This window comes from Argentina silus (genome assembly GCF_951799395.1).
Source record: "Argentina silus genome assembly, chromosome: Y".
Lineage (NCBI taxonomy): Eukaryota > Metazoa > Chordata > Actinopteri > Argentiniformes > Argentinidae > Argentina > Argentina silus.
The window spans coordinates 20,690,846-20,708,360 of record NC_139654.1 but is presented as its reverse complement, the minus strand read 5'-3'; the positions used below and the strand labels follow the sequence as shown (position 1 = coordinate 20,708,360).

At 43.6% G+C, this 17,515-nt stretch overlaps 1 protein-coding gene and 1 pseudogene across 5 annotated transcripts; both read right to left on the bottom strand.

Moving 5' to 3' along the window:
• Nucleotides 1–1,262: 1,262 nt before the first annotated feature.
• On the bottom strand, nucleotides 1,263–7,852 carry LOC310823817 (PWWP domain-containing protein 2B-like). 4 transcript variants are annotated; one of them, XR_014554968.1, is made up of 4 exons: nucleotides 7,565–7,852; nucleotides 3,759–5,415; nucleotides 2,762–2,860; nucleotides 1,263–2,386 (listed from the first exon to the last, which is right to left on the bottom strand). XR_014554968.1 is itself a non-coding variant. In XM_083696688.1 (3 exons), the coding sequence occupies exons 1-2, from the start codon at nucleotides 7,702–7,704 to the stop codon at nucleotides 3,759–3,761; spliced, it is 1,797 nt and encodes a 598-aa protein (XP_083552814.1). In that variant the 5' UTR covers nucleotides 7,705–7,852; the 3' UTR covers nucleotides 1,263–2,386. The 4 variants fall into 4 exon arrangements, 2 of the variants coding, with proteins under 2 accessions (XP_083552814.1, XP_083552813.1); XR_014554969.1 differs by having other exon boundaries at nucleotides 3,763–5,415; XM_083696688.1 differs by lacking the exon at nucleotides 2,762–2,860.
• Nucleotides 7,853–11,943: 4,091 nt separating this feature from the next.
• Nucleotides 11,944–12,852, bottom strand: LOC310824019 (phosphatidylinositol 3,4,5-trisphosphate 3-phosphatase and dual-specificity protein phosphatase PTEN-like; annotated as a pseudogene). Its single transcript has one exon. The product of its transcript is annotated as a phosphatidylinositol 3,4,5-trisphosphate 3-phosphatase and dual-specificity protein phosphatase PTEN-like (transcript).
• Nucleotides 12,853–17,515: the final 4,663 nt, after the last annotated feature.

The window sequence follows — 17,515 nt, the reverse complement described above, 5'->3', positions numbered from 1 at the left end:
AGGAAACTCAATACAATACAATATATGTAAAGCAAGCAGTAGAAGAGGAAGAGGAACAAGGCGCCAATATTTTAAGATGCAAGATGGCCAGTGGATTTCTTTTGAAAATCCTCATGGAAAGGTACCAGAAATGGAGAACTGCAGTTTCACTAATAACAAAATCCCAGTTTAAACCTGATAGCAGGTCAGTGTGAAACCAAAGAGGTTTAGTAATGAGAGAATGGCTATCATTTGACAAGTAGTAGAGTTGGACTCTGTAACAGACACTGCATGACTGAGAGGTACTGCTTGATGATGAGGGTCGCAAAAAGGGTAGTCATGGCACAGAACATGGCGTGCAATTCATATGGATGGAAACACAAACCAGCCAACAACAGCACAGGTACTGCATGTATAATTTATTTTAATGGATAGTAAATGTAAAAAAAATGAATTAAAAAAAAGCCAATAACATTGACTAACATGGGCAACAGCAGACGGTCATGTTGCTCACACAGGAATTTCCTGACATCTGCCTCCTTCTGAATCATAAACCAACCAGGTTTAAGAGTAAATAAGAGTAAACCAGAATAGAAGTGAATCAAATGCACATCAACAGGAGTTGTAGTGATCTGATTGTGTGCAATCTGCAATGAGCTTTGTATGAGAGAGGCTGAAACCAAGGGTAGTTTGGCCTGTCATCCCTACCCCCCTCCTTTCCAACAGTGCTGCTTTCAACTAGAAGTTCACTAAAGGTCAATCCTGCAATCTCGTTCTCTCTATAGCTCACTGTAGTCTGCAATCTGTAGTCCGTACTAGTCTTACAAAGCAGCCACCTCTCTCAACACTCCATCAGCACACACTACAGTTGAATTCACAGTATTCTTAAAGCATTTTTGCACAACTATAAAGCTTTTACTGAGACATGATGCATAGGGGTTTGACACATTATCTATTTTCTCCAGTGGAAACACTGATGATGGGGATAGTGTTGAATAGCCATAAACCCAAGTCAAATGCAAGAATACAGTGTACACAACCACCCCTGAAAGGTTCTCTGGTGTGTCGTTGTTGTTGTTGTCGTCCGTCCGTCCCCCCAAAATAAAATCATGTTCAAGGCCATGGATAGTAAACCATGAGACATTTGAACTCTCTCGCTGCCTGTCAGTGCTGAATCTCTAGTTAGGAAGATGAGCTTACAGCAGGCCACCAAGATAGAGATAAAGTGCTTTTTCTTGACATTACATGAAATAGTGAAAGTGAGTAGAAATTAAGTTGGGGTATCTTTTTCCCAACCCATATTACACCTCAAAGGTATTCTAACTAAAACCAAAAATGTCATGGAAGAGAGAAAAACATGTTTGGAGGATAGAGATCAGTATAATAATAAATATGTAACAAAGTCCGATGGTACACAGAGGCAGACGCAGCGTTTGGGGTAAGGGAACAACTTTCCCGTTTATTCATCCAAGTTCTCACAAATGTCTCTGGCTTTTCAGCCCTCCCAAACACTCTTTCCACTCCGCGTTTCTTTCCACTCCGCTCTCAGCTCTCCTCGCCTGTCTCGCCGTTTCCAGCTTAGCTCTCCTGCTTAGCTCCCCTACTGAAATGGCAGAAGCACACACACATCTTAAACATTCGCCGGCGAGACTTAATTCGCAGCAGGTGTGCAACAAAAGTCTCGCCGACACAACCCCGGCCACGGTCCTGTAGCTCCCTCTACAGGCCGAACGCTGCATGTCCCCCCACAAAATACATCAACATATCCAACGAGCTATGCTGAAGGCTACAAGGATGAAAACACTGCATGATCCTAGAACACGCGAACAGTACCATCTCTGGATGGAGCGGTTTCACATTTTATACTTGGAAAGTCAAGAACTTAAAAGAACACTTTTCATCCATGACATTGTGTCCAAGTCTGTTTTAAGAGGGCATTTCTAGGGCTTCTGATGAAGATGGCACTGGCGTTTGAGAGGCTCCTCTGATTGAGTGAGTTGAACTGGACCCACTCCATGACCACATGGTAGAGAGGACTGTTTACATCAGCAGCAGTGTAGAGATTGTCGAAAAATTAACTTAATTGTTAGGGATAATAAATTGTTACAGATAATAAATACATTCGGGTTTGTAGTGTTTGCTATTCGGCTCTATTGAAATATGGTTGAATCTAAAAAATGAAAAAGGAGGAATTGTTCCAAGTAATCCATGAGATGCCTCAAATTGGCCTTCTTGTTCCCTTATCCAGTCAACATTTCATCTTGGCGGCCATTTTCCTCCAGCCTTGTGAAAAAAAGCAGTGTATATATGAATAAACAGTGACTGTGGCAACCGCACACACTCGCTCCCAGTACAGACTCAGAGTTCTGTGACACCTCAGAGAGGACCATTCTTCAGTCTTCAGCCACTAGAGAGAGAGAGAGAGAGAGCAATGAGACTGAGCAAATAAAAATAGCAATATTTCCCATGGAAAGATATTTTAACTGTGAGCTGGTAGAGCTACAGACGTCGCACTGGGCGAGTTACACATTATTACAGATGGATTCTCACTTAATCATTCAAGATATGTAACATCCTAAATTGAGTAGCAACTACCTCAGCTCTAAGAACTTAGCCTAAGATTAATTTGAGTGACGATTCAGCATAATCTGCATTTTAGCCACTTCACGACTAATCTCTAGGCAGCTGACATGGCAAACATATTTCCATAATAAACTATGGAAAGACACCAACTGTATGCTGAACTAATTTAGTGTGGATTGTGAAAAGAGCTCAGATGTACTTTCATATGGCTGATGGGCCTTCGCCAGGGCAAACATTGCCTGTGGGAGCTGCCCGTCTGTGTCATATCACTCTGAGACAATATTTAACCTGAAATGACCTGATGAAAAAAAAGAAAGACTGTTTATTTGCCATGCAATCAATTCACGTTGGAATGGGTCTTTTTGCACACACCCCCCCCCCCCCCCCCCCCCCCGAGACAACAAACACGCACTGCACACCCCCCCTCCGAGACAACACACGTGCACACCCCCCCAGGGAGAACAGAGCGCTGGGCTCTGGGCACAGGGTCAGCCAAGTCAGTGTCCCTGGAGCAATTCAGGGTTAAGTGCCTTGCTCAAGGGCACAACGGCAGTGGTAGGGACCTGGATATGATGCCAGCAACCCTCCAGTCACCAGCTCACATCCAGATCCCTCCTGGAGCGGGGATCGAACCAGCAACCTTCCGATTGCAGCAGCCGGCCTCTTCAACCTCCAGGCTACCTGCCGCCTCCAGGCTACCTGCCGTGTGTGTGTTAAGGGCCTGGTGCCTGGCTACACAGGGTCCACACAGTCAACACAAGGAAACCAGGGGAACAAGGCTTGTACTTTTGTTTGAAATGATTGAACATGTAGGTCTGCATTTTACATTTATGCATTTACATTGTCTGCATCTATAACGGTCAATCCTGAGACCAAATCAGAAGGCCCTGGATTCAGACAACCAAGGTCATAAAGCATCGCTTCAGCTAATGGATCACCCTGATAGATATTATGTAAAATAATAAAATGTAATGTTACAAAACTAGCCATGCCTGTTGTAGGATATGCACTGGGCAAAATGACTGTTTTGGAAAATCAGTCATTGGTGATGTATTTTGCAAGCAGACTTGTATGAACAAAGACATGGCCTAAATCGAAGGTTCCATCTAATTAATATCAAGGCCTGCTAGTGATGACTGTGCTCCAAAATTCTATCCTTTAGACTACCAACTGCCTTGTGAGTGTTTGGGACTCACCTACGTTTCGCAGTGTGTGAGGAGAGAGGTGATCTCTGGGCTCATATGGCCCACAGCCTTGGCAGCTTCCACTATGGCTCGCCGGTACATCCCTTTCTTTTTACGGTTGAACCGCGACCTGAAGAACTCCCTGAAGGGGGAGAGTTTGGCAACAGAGAGCTGAGATGTGGTGGGCGAGCCAAACCAGGCCACCTTGGCCTCGGGCCATTGAGCCTCGCAGTCACTGGCCTCCTCCTTGCGGCTGATGCTGAGGACACGCGCTGGCCACCAGGGGAACCCGTGGATCTTCCCCCACACCACATCACCCACCGTCACGGCATGACCCTCCTCTGTTACACACTTGGTCATGCTACGCGTGTGCAGGCGCACAGTGAGCAGCGGCACCATCTTGCTATCGTCCCGCGAGGAGGAGGAGGACGACACTGAAATGTCCTCCCCGGGGGCCAGGTCACACAGCTCTGGAGAGGTGCTGTCTGAGCTAAAGGACTTAGACTCGTCCAAACTGTCATTGCTGCACACCGAAAGGCTGGAGGAGTCTGCCTTCCTCTTGTGGAAGTTGATGAGCAGGGTGAGGTCGCTGTGGTTTCTATCGGCCTCCTCGCCAGAGCTCCCCGACCACAGCTCCACAGAGTTCTTCTCCTCTGAGTCCTCTGAGTGGGGCACCCTGGGGCTCCGCCTCTGCACCCCACTCACCAGCTCTCCTTGGTACACAGACAGGCTCTCCTCTCCGTCATCCTGCCTCAGACGGATCTTTGGGGACGGGGAGTCCTGGCTGGAGATGAAGGGCCTGGTGAGCTTGAGTTTGGGAATGGACACAGTCAGACCTGTTTTGGTGGCATCTAGGATTTGTAGCTGACGCTGCTCATTTGCTGACTCTTGACCCTTGCCGTTTTCTCCCAGGCCGTTCTGCATCAGCTGTTTGGGACAGAAGGGCTTGACCGAGCCATGGACCCGAGCGGGTATCTTCATGACCTCGCCTTTGCCCTGTGGAGTGCTGTAGACTATCTTGATAACTGGGCTGTGAGGAACCACATTGCCTCCTGGAAACTTCTCCTCCTCCCTCTTGTCCTTCCTGAGCCTCTTGCCGTCACAGCTAGGGGTATTCTCCCGCCTCTTGGTGTCCTTAGTCGCATCTGTGTCCTCTTTCCTGACCACCTTGGTGGATGTGTCCTTGACATTCTCGTCGCTCTGCGGTGCGTTCTCTTTTCTGGAGGCCTTGGTGGTCAGCACATCTTTACTGTCTTCATCACTGTTCAGTGTGTTCTTACACTTCTCACACAACACCTGCCGGGGGCGGAGCCGGATGGTGCTCATGGTCATTCGGCCAGGCTCTTTGGTGCGCGTCTTCTTCCTCTTAATTGGTCGCGGAGGTGGCTGAGGTACCCATTGGCTGTAGCTGTGGCGCACCCATATGGGTTGAGGGAAGGGGGCTCCTTCAAAATAAGGAGGGTATGGAGCCTGCCCCGCAGGCACAGGTGTGGGCAGAGGCACACCGGGCAGGTCGTTTTCAGGGAGTGTGTTTTCATCCTTTGGTCTATGCAAAATCTGGCTGGGAGACTTTGTTAAAGGCTCCTCAGTCAGGATTTCACAAGCAGGTTTCGATACAAGGCATTCCACTGGCTTTGTTGTGACATCTGGTAGACAGAATAGCCCAGTCCTAAATGGAGAAAATGTTAATGAGAAAATAGATCAGCACATGCATTGCTGCTTCTTTGTCACTGTATCCAACAATGTCAAAGCTTTACATGTAAATGTATTACTATACAGGCCTACACAGAGTGTGTGTGTGTGTGTGTGTGTGTGTGTGGGGGGGGGGGGGGGGGGGGTAAAATAGTAAATTCACATACGGCAGACAAAGAGACTACAGGATGCCCAGGAGCCCCCCTCCATCTGACTGAACAAAAAGAATTGCATGAATCACTTGAGACAGAGAGAGCCAGGAGATTCAGTTTGTTTTCGAATCGGTGTCTGCTGTGTGCTTCTGTTATGAGATTATTAATTAAAGCACATTTGGAAAGCCCAAAGGCATTTCCCCATGAGCAGCAATTGGCAGGTACCTTTCAATAAGAGGCTCAGCGAGGCCTGTTTCCTGCACTTTGGAGACTTAAACGTCTCCCCGGCGGTGGAATGAGCTGCTGTCAGGACTGCAGAGTCACTACCCATCTTCCGCCGTAGACTGAAGACCCATCTCTTCAGGCTACATCTTGACTGTCCCTCTTAAAGACCTCTTCACCCCCCACTACCCCTATGTACAGTTCCTCTACTGTTAATACACTTATTTTTATTTTTTTATCCTTCCTTTTTTTTTTTTTTAAAGCATTGTGATTGCTAATGGCAAGTTGCTTGGCAATGTAAGTCAATTTGGATAAAAGCGTCTGCTAAATGTCAAAAATGTAAATGTAAAAAGAATGTAAAAGGCCGCACAGTCATTGACATAGCACAGGCAGTGGGTGAGGGTACAGGGAGTCCTGGCATAGGCTGAGTACAAGGACATAGTGGTTGCCCAGCCATGACTAAAGCCCTCTTTCTATTTAATGTTGTGTACACTATAACAAGATAAGAGAACAATGAAGGGAAATGGACTTTTACACTTAAAGGAAAGAACAACTCATTGACAATGAAGGTGAAATATTCCTAACCAAAGATCTTATTTTCTTCCATTCCAGAAAGGTTATTCTCAGGACAGTTTCAGCGTCCACATGAAAGTGTGTCTCAGTATACTGAGGAGTAAAGCTGGTAAGATTCTGATGCAGCAAGCCTATAAATAAACCCAGTGGCTTTTAAGGTGCACTGAACTAGTGCAACACAAGGCATGTGACTGTAGACCCGGTATGACACATTCACTGAGGACCATATGACACATGATGACACTGACAGTATGAAGACATTTATCATACAGTATTTCAGGGTTCTCCCCAAAGAATGCAAGAGTGGTGCTGCACCACGCTGTGAAATTTTCGGTGCCACTATGTAAACATTACATGGCAAATTAAACTATACATTTCGTAATGATAGAGTAACTATACCGCCGTACTGACCGCCAACGACATCGTTGTTAAAGGCGAAGGCGTGAGAACCCTGTTATTATTATTAGCATTTTATTAACACTAACATGGATATGGTGTCAAATACTACCTAGAGAGGTCTTCTTTTGTCAAGCACAGTGGTTTTAATTCTTTATTCAGGCCTGTCATCTTGACAGAGTGCCATGCCATCTTTCATGGTCAGAATAACATCTGAATAATCTATTTTCTAGAGATTCAGGTTGATGAATCATAAACACTAGTTGTATTCTCTAAGGTTATATTTGTATGACTTTCTGAGCCTCCACTTAAATTACAGATGTGAATGAATGGTTTGAGGCCTGCAAAGCATGCAGCAAATGTAATGTAATAATTTCAAAGACTATTAGAACAATAAAATAGAGCATGTAAAAAAAAAAGGACTGTTTGGTTTATTGTAGCTAGTTAGTTAGCCAAGTAAATCCAACTCTAGATAACAATGAGATATGGGATGTAGCAAACGTTAGCTAAACTACCCCACGTAGGCATACTTTTGTTCTCGTCGTGACTAGAAATGATTGGGACAGGATGATTGGCGTCATCCGAGATTCCTGTTACAGATCCAAGGGTTTACGTGCAATGTCGGGTGTGAAATGTGAATACTGTAGGTTAGCTAGCTAGTTCGCTTAGTCTTTTGTATGAAAGGCCCGTGTAGCTAGTTAGCATGCTAGATTAGCAGGCCAGCTAATTACTTTGTGATAATAAAAAAAAAACTACAATATAATTCGCAGAAATACAACTCACTTTTTGTTGCAATCGAGTAATATCCCTGTGTAGCTTCTTTCTTGATAAGTCAATGTCACGACTAGTGTATCGTTAACTATTTGATCGATAGTGACAGGGACCTCAGAGCCGGCCCGCAGCTCCTCGGCTCCACCCTCCATGGTGTCCGGTTTGGTAGTGCTCGATCGCGGCCTCAGTAGCCACGATCGCGTCGGCCAAAGATCCTACTCCCTTCTACTTTCGAGCACGGGGAGGCTACACCATGGCACGAAATGACGCCATCTCACCCCCCACCAAGTCAATTACAACAGTTCTACCACTGGTGACATCACAAAGACAGAGGACCAAAAATATTTTCCCCTCTCTCTGACTTGAAATGATACCATAACTAGACGTTGTTCTTGTCTGTCAATGTAGTCCCCATCAAAAGCATGAAGCACGTTTCATTAGCTGAAGGCCTACATAGCAGGTATATTAGGCCTTCACTATCATTTAAAAAAATAAATAAAAAATGATTATTTCTTTGTATTGTTTTTCTCTTCCAAAATGTTTTCATATTTTTTTATGGAATTGCATGTCTCTCTTTAAATTCCCCATGCAATTGCATTTTATTTTTTTTTAAAAACAAGAAAAACAATGTATTCCAAGTTCTGGTAATGTACTGTGTTAGGGTTAGGTGTGAGGAGGAGGAGCCTAAAGAGATGGCTCTTTAGTCTATGCCAGAAGATACACTCTTAGAAAAAATGGCTCTAAAAGGGTTCTTAATTTGTCCCCATAGGTGAACCCTTTGAAAAACCATTTTGGGTTCAGTGTAGAACCCTTTTCACAATATGTTCTAAATGGAACCCAAAAGGGTCAGTGGTACAAAGCTCATTCCACCACTGGGGTGCCAAGACAGAGAAGAGCCGTGACTGAGCAGAGCAAGATCGCGGTGACAAGCGGCCAGTAGAGGTGGAAGAACGGAGTGATCGGGCCTGGGGTTTGGGGACTGAGAGAAGTAAGTTGCAGTAGTCTAGGTGGAGATGACAAGTGCCTGGTGTAGTAAATATACTTAGATGAAGAAAGGAAGCTGCAGAGGTCCGGATGAGTCAGTTTAATCGTCTTTAATTAATCGTAACTTCATCATTACATACCACGGCCAGATGTGGGGGCTCCTGTCCAGTCAATAATGTCCCCCCCCTATCTAGTCCAGCCGTTCAGTCTTTTATACAAAAACAGCCTGCTTTGTCTTCCAGATTCGGGCATGGAATTCCCAGGTTCACATTACCCTAAACATTTTTAACCTATACGATGGTGACATTTATAGTTTCCACCAAATAAGGGTATGCCTTTTGGTGCTATTCACAGCCTTAACTAACTAAGACTGCCCCCACCACTATCTCTCCTTTACCATCCCCCCGACCTACAAAGGTCAACTGCATGCTGCAACAGTCCAAGGGCATAACCCACTAGGCCTTCTTTTGGTCAGAGCAAAATATACTACATATTCCCCCCTTTGGGACTTATTAAAGTCCCAACACAGAGAAATTGTATAACACGTACTCTAACCATACTGCATGCAGTTGTGTGTAACATGGTTCAAAGGGATGTAAAAATAACAAGTAAACCACAAAAATTATTGTGAACTTATAAGCCGTGGAACTTATCAACTAACAGTTTCTAAACAATAGACAGTCTATTCAATGTCCTATTAAAAGCCTACGCGTACATTAAGTCAAGCCTTGCTTATATGATTAAAATAAATCGCTACGGACATAAACATACATAAGTATAGACTATTCTATGATACATACATAGTCCCATATACTTTCAACAAAGAATAATAAAGAGTGATAACAATACTTCAGAGTAATAAATGAATGACGAAAATACTTCTCTTCAGGTCTTCGTTGCTTGATTTACCTTTACCTGGGGGTCAGAGGTTACTAGCACATAACCCCCCATATGAGGACAGTCTTTACCACTGCCTCGTTTGTGTAACAGACAGAGAATAGAAGGATAGAGAAAGACAGAGATTTGCTGAACACGAAGCCTCTAACTTCGAACTTCACCTCATCCAAAATGAGGATTTGCCTTTGGATCGTTCAACTTAATCTTCAGAATCCCTTCCATCTTCCTCATCGCTGTCATCGTCATCCAGATACCCAGGTTTTGGATATAAGTCAAGACTATCATAGTCATCAGGCATTCCTGAATCTTCACGGTCTTCTCTTCTTCCCTTCATAACTGCCATTTGAAGTGCCTGAGTATTCATTGCCTTGTCAATTCCTCGTGTTATCAGTCCTCTTATGATTGGAATGCAACAACAGATTATGAGGGCTAAGATAATCACACAGCTCAGCATGATGGCTCCTATTCTGGCGAAATAGGCTCCCCATTGTCCCATCATGTTCTCCATCCAGGAGGTCCATTTGCTTCCAAATCCAGCATTCTCTTTAACTTCCTCCCTCAGGCGTTTAAGCTTCCTCATGGCTATGGAGAATTGTCCATCGGCTGCTGTGTTGTTAGGGATGAACGTGCAACACTGTTCTCCAAACATGTGGCATACTCCTCCTTTTTCTGCCAATAGAAAATCCAGTGCTTGTCTGTTTTGCCAAGCCATTTCACTCGTTGCTGCAAGCTGCCTTCCTAGAGACCCTAAAGCATCATGCGTGTAGTTTATGAATCTTTGCTGGTTATAGTAGATGTAGTTTATCCAGTCAGTATTGACATTTATTCCAGCTGAAGGAAGAAAGAAAGATGTGAATCCCATTGCTACGGAATTTATAGCCTTGTATTCACTGGGTATACCTCTAGGAATTCCCAAACTGTCTAAACGTCTGTCCTCCTTGTATTCCCTCCGAGGTCTCATAGGTTTGGATTGTTCTTGGACTTCCAAGTCCTTTGTTGGAATGACAATGATAGGCTGGATCGCCTGCACCCGAGCACATCTCCCATTCCATCCTATCTGCAGGGTGTTCAGTAGATGTTCTCCATCACAGAGCCAATATTGATCTGCTACAGCTTGAGTGGCATAGAGGTATGGGCAAACGCTAGGAGGAGTTCCAGCTTTTTTTCCCTTCTTTAGGATTGCTGATATTTTCCCTGTCTTTCCTATTTTTGAAGGCACACATTCTCCATCATTTGTGCTTATTCCTAGTTTAGATAGGTTCGAAAGATCCCATATACTTTCACAAAGTTCTTTGTCTAGCACACCTACTTCGACAGTTCCCACTTTTTCAAAACATTCAAATTTTCCCACAAATGTTAACTCCGTTCCAGGGGATATTGTCTTTAATTTCCTATCTATTCGTATATCTAGAGCATCACATTTGGCTCCCACCGTTTTATCTACAAATTCTCTGCCATTGTCTGATGAAATTCGATCAGGAATTCCCCAGCGTGGTATCACCTCACGGCATAAGAATTTAGCAACTGACTGGGCATCTTTTCTTTTGGTTGGGCATGCTTCTACCCATCTGCTAAACCTATCGACAACAACCAACATATATCTTTTGCCTCCTACCGGGCGAATCATATCCACGTAGTCGAGGACTAGTTCCTTCATTGGCCCACTTGGTGTTGGGATGTGTCCTGGAGGTGTTAATACTCCTCTTCTAATATTGTTTTTCAAACAGATTGTGCATCTACCTATGACATGGTCAATTTGTTCTAATAGGTATGGTGCCCAAAATCCGTATTCTTTTGTAATTTTCCTTCTCACCTCCCCCCTTGCTACATGGGCAAGCCCATGAGCGTCATGTATCAACAGTCCTAGCTAGTTAGGAGGTGCTACTATCAAACCCTCATTGTTCCTCCAGAGGCCTGTAGCATCCTGACTCGCTCCTCTGGCAAGCCAAAAGTTCTTATCCAGTACACTTGCTTCCTCTTGCAACAAGTCTCTGGGAGTAATTGTCTCTTTTAACTAAACTTCGTGTGTCACCAAAAGAACTGCACCTGGTCTGTCTGCTCCAGTTGGCTGGGGGATGCTCAAAAATTGTTCCGTTCCCACCTAATGTGGTATCTGAAGTTTTCAGGTGATGGGAATTCTCAAGTCTTGGTTCTGTCATCCTGGTAGATTGGTGATGGGCTGTTACCTTACCACATCTCAGTTGTGCTCCTGAGCGGATTCAGCTAAAAGTGAATCAAAATATGTTTAGCTAAGTTTCGCAAAGTATCCTCCTTCTATGTCTCAAGATGAGCAACATATAGCTTACTTATAAAAGTTAGATTTAACTTTGAAACACTCGCTATCGCAAAGTTCTGAATGGCAACACTTGTTACTCCCCAAGTGATTCGTCAGAGCTATTGTAGCTAACTATCGTAAACTATTTTAGTGCTGCTAGCAATCGTCGCCTTTTCCAAGTTGGAACTTCGTCGCCACAACAGTGTCCAGTGTGCTATGGATTGTCCAAAATAAACTACACATTCCTGGCAATATTGCAACTTCTTCTGAGAGGCTTTGTGTCCTTTTTCATCATCTTGTTCTGCTTGTGGAAGAACTCCACATTGATGTCTCCACAGACAGGCAGTGGCTGGGGGAACTCAAAGTACATATGCTTGTCCCCTCGCCTTGTGTGCACTGTGTTGGACGTATGGATCTTGATTTTTAGTTGATAAACCACAAACTGCGGATCCCAATGCCAGTTCCCTTTCTTGAAGCCCTGAGGAATCGGGAAACTCCTGTTTCTAACGGTACTGTCCCTGCAGGTGCCTCCACTAAGCATGGGGAGCGTCTCAAACACCATTTTGTGGAAGAGCAGAGCGATGGGCTTGTATTCTAGCTGGTTCTTCAGAAAGTAGCTGTAGTAGTAGACATAGCGTCGCTGGCTTGGGATTGTGACTCCCTTCTTGTCTCTTGTCCGCACTTCCCTGTAGAAGTCGAGTGCTTCCTATGCCTCCAGGAACTTCCCTCGGTGGAGGAGATAAGTGCAGATCATGACACCAGTGAGGCCCTTCCCTGCCTTGCAGTGGATGGCCGCCACATGATGGTCATCCTCACTTAGCCACTGGTCCAGGTCTTCACAGAATGGCTTGATTAGCTCCAGCTGAGGCTGGTTGTGGTCTTCAAAGGGGTACTGTGCAACTCTGCAGTTAAACTTTGCGGTGTCGTAATGTCGCTCAGTGCAAAGATTATATATCTTATAATGATTTTTGTGTTTTGAATCCAGAAACCGTACTACATCGTCTATGTTGTTTCTGTAGACACTCTCAAGTCTTTCTGCAGGAGCAATTATATTTGGATAAATATAGGTCAAGTCCAAGTCAAACCCATCTTCCTGGTATCTCCTTTTGTTTCGGCTGACAATTTCCTTTATTATTGCAGCCATATCTGTGACAGGAGTCCTTAAGGTATTGAGCTTAAGAGAGAGTATTGTTGTCTTTGTACGAAACGCTTCCAATATGTTTCCCCCTCGCAATCCCGTTGGTGTCACCACTAGCTAATGCTAGCTAGCTCTCTTTGTGGTTGTCTGGGATCTCAGGGTCAGACGGCTGGGTGATGGAGGTCATGATAGGTGTCGTCTTTAACTTTATTGGAGTGTATAGCGTCTCTATGTCTTCAAAATATACTTAGTATAAAATCTGTGTAAAAGTTTTGTTTCTATCTAGCTATGTGTTTTTTCTTTGGCTGGTTTGCCTGTTACAGCTGAGAACTCAATCTACAGTTGAAATAAGATTGCAGGTTTAAGAGGACATTCAGTCTCTTCCTTTCTCGGTTGCAGACTTCTCTGTAGTTATAACTTTATTTTTTTTTGGATCCTTCTTTGTCTGCTTAGACACTACCAGCTGACACCCCCCTTTCAGATTCTCTGGGCACCCCTAAAACCCCCGTTCCGGGCCCCTGTTCGGGTTCACCGGTCCCTGTGTTTGCTGTTGTTGTGGCCATTGCATTCGTCCCTGGGATGTATTCATTGGAGTTGGATAACGTCCCTTGTAGGCTTCTCTGCCGCATTCGCGGGCTCTTTTGTAACATTCCCGGATCATATGTCCTTTTTTTCCACAATAGTAACACAGTGTTGCGCCTCGCTGGGGTCCTGGATTATAACCTCCTTGTCTAGTATATCCTTGACCCCCCTTTCTCCATTTCTGAGGTTGTGGGTATGGAGGCTGAGGAGCAGCCTGTATTACTGGTGTCAATTGAGGTTGTGTCTGTGGTTGAGGCAGGTTTTGCAGAACCGCAGCCTGTGTTTTTATGACAATCGTGATTTTAGCTTCTCCTGTCTTGAGTATTTGTTTATTTTCATCTTCCATGAGGTATCTTCCTTCTGTGTTGAGGATTGGTATTTGTGGATAGCTGCTGGTGGGCGTATCCCTTTCCTCATATGGTGGTGGAGCCACAGTTGGGGTTTTGTGTGAGAAAGGAGTATTCGTCTCCTTCACTAATCTCCTGGTTTCCTCTTCCAGGCTCTTATCCACTGCTTTATCTCTTATTCCTTTTACCAATGGGTTGCTCTTTTCAACCATTTGCACTGGAGTAGACGTCTTAGCTGAAGCCGCACCCATAATTGTTGTTCCTTCAACCGTTGACTTAGCTGAAGACACTTTTCCAGTAGGCACTTCCTTTGTTTACAGTTCAACTTCTTGGCTGAATGGTTGGTTACTTATTTTGTTGATTCTATATTAATGTCTTTAATCAACACATTCAGTCACCATACCAGTGTGAAACGTTCTTGCTCTGGCTATCTTCCTATCCAGAAGCTTACTTTCTAATCTCAACCCTAGTCTTCAGCACTTTGGCGGCGGGACAATTAAGCACTCCCTTGAGGGGACTCCACTGACCCAAGTAACTCAGGTTTGTGGAGGTGCGCCCGAGACAACTGCTCTAACCACCTCCGTGCCAAAAATAACAAATTAAAATAAAAAAGGTTCAGCAAAGACACCGAGATGCCTTTGTTGCTATGCCTGTCAGCAAGTCAGTTCCACACCCCACAATCATACACCTTTCAGACTCAGACGTCCCTCACAAGGATGTTTGTCCTGTTAATGCTAGCCAAATCAATCCTCCTGTAAATACTAAACAAACCACCAACCACGCTACAATTAGAATATTCAGTTTAAATTGTGATATGATTATATCGCAGTCATGCAAAAACTTTATATCATTCCACAAGTGATGCACACATAGTATTGTTCAAGTCGGAGCATGCAAAAATTAGAAACAGATTAGATTGCCTGTATTATACATGTTCCATCAATGTCAGCATGATTATTCTATGCACTATAATTCACTACCATTATCTGTTAGTGGAAGTGACCGATCAATGAGAGAGAGAGAGAGAGAACGAGAGGATCGCCTTATCTTAATTAAGCAACTAGCCAAACAATCACTCAATGGTTAATTATATTATTTTCACAATCAATAAATTTATTTATTGATTCATTACAAATCAATCACAAATAATCAATCACTAATTCAATTCAATTAATTAATCCTTGATCACAATTGACAATTGTCAGTTATCTCCAATGGAACAGCCAATTAACCAATTTAACCATATAATCAATTAACCATATTATCAAACAACTGATTGACCAATTAACCAATTACCCTATTCTTAATTAACAAATCGACCACTCAATCAAATCAATCATCCAATCAAATCATTAATCAATCAACCAATTAATCAAATTAATCAAATCAGTAATCAATCAATAATCAATTAATCAGACAATCAAATGATCAATCAACAAGTCCATATAGCGAACTTCAAACTTCAACCAAATAATAGCAGTCTTACTTTGACGTAGGCTATATGAGACGAGCTGTTCTGATGTCTCTCACAAATTGGTCTTTTTACTGTTATCTGGCGCTTTCTCTCTCAGAACCTCTGTCCCTCTTCTGTTTTGCTCGAAACAAAGCATTAATTTGATTAGTTCTCTTAAAATAATTAATCATTCAACACAAAACATACAGAAGATACTAGACTAAAATAAGATCAGAGATATGAAAAATAAACTTCATAAAATGGAACGTTACTTTTTCCCAATGTTTAAACAGTTTCCAACATCTCAACGCGCACTTGAGATGCTGGCAACAGGCCCATCACTTATTTTTAACGAACAATAAATTTACACTTTTTACAATATGCATATTCTATAGAGAAAGAACAGAAAGAAAGAGAGAGAAAGAAAGAACAGAAAGAGAGAGAGAGAAAGAAAGAACAGAAAGGGAAGGTCTTTTAGATGAGATATTTACAGCTTGCACTGTGCACACCCAATCATATTGTTCAATTCAAATTTCTCTCTCTCAAATTTAAGAACACGTTCTCTGGAAGAAATTAGCTCAAATAGCCCAGAACAGGGGACCCGCCCCTGTCAGGGATCTGTAGCTTTTCAAGCAGGCAACTATTCTATTTTTAGAACGAGAGAGCAGCTTTGCGCCTCTGTCCCAGGATGCATACATATATTTTATCAGGCCTTTGTTATCAGGAATTCAACCTGCATATGTACTATTTTGTTGATTTATCAGGACTTAAACCTGAACGGGGCTTTAACCCAAACAATGTAGCCTGACTTTTAGACGAAATCACTGCACGGCGTCCCCCACAGTATCTATCTAGTCTCTACATCATTTAGTGTCTTCCTAAATTTAAGTGCACGACAACCAGCTGATCAGACCAGTTCACGACAACCAATTGATCAGACCAGTTCCGTAATGTTAAGTGACGTAACTCCAAATAATTCAAACTAATTACCGAGTTTTTTTAGGGTTACATTGAAGGATCGTATCTCCAACAGTTAGGTCAACATAACATTTCACAGACACTTTGTTGTTTGTTTAAATTTAGCAGACATGCAACCACCTTCAATTCATCTACCTGGTTCTTTTAAAATTTGGTCGATAGCCCACAGTCAACTTGATACTTATCTTTTTGAGGCACACACCCAGCTGGTGGCCTGTTCTTCTGCACGGCTATCGGTTGGCCAAATCCTGTTCGTGACGCCAATTTGTAGTAAATATACTTAGATGAAGAAAGGAAGCTGCAGAGGTCCGGATGAGTCAGTTTAATCGTCTTTAATTAATCGTAACTTCATCATTACATACCACGGCCAGATGTGGGGGCTCCTGTCCAGTCAATAATGTCCCCCCCCTATCTAGTCCAGCCGTTCAGTCTTTTATACAAAAACAGCCTGCTTTGTCTTCCAGATTCGGGCATGGAATTCCCAGGTTCACATTACCCTAAACATTTTTAACCTATACGATGGTGACATTTATAGTTTCCACCAAATAAGGGTATGCCTTTTGGTGCTATTCACAGCCTTAACTAACTAAGACTGCCCCCACCACTATCTCTCCTTTACCATCCCCCCGACCTACAAAGGTCAACTGCATGCTGCAACAGTCCAAGGGCATAACCCACTAGGCCTTCTTTTGGTCAGAGCAAAATATACTACACTGGACCAGGAGTTGCGCTGCTTTTCTCGTGAGGAATGGGTGTATCCTTCAAATGTTGTAGAGGAAGAATCTACAGGAGCGGGCCTGTCTTTACTGTCTGGGAGGGAGACAGTGGTGAGGGTGGTGATGTGGACAGCGACCCTCTCCACACTATTTGGCATGAGCGATCGACAAGGTAGGATACAAACCAGGAGAGTTATTTAACAATTTATGTTAACGTATTCAATACTGCAATGATTCAAAATGTCAGGGGACACACACCTTTCACAAAAAAACTAATGGCCACTCGTGGTACCGTTGTAATTTTCACTTGTAGTTCTGCCCAAAAAGACAATTGCCAATGTAATTCCAATGGTGGAGTCGGTATTGTTCCTGGCCAAATTAGGTCAATTCCAGGGTGACTTTGATGTTCTCTAATTATACAAATTCATGCCTTGGCCATCGTAATTTTTTTAATAGGCCAGATCAGACAAAAACAACATTTCTCTTACCTCTATAAAGCGCTGACGTTATATGTAAGAGGCTGAGCCAGCCAAGGGGAAGGAACGTGCAGGGATTCTATCAGCACGAGCGAGACACTGAGAACGAGCATGGAA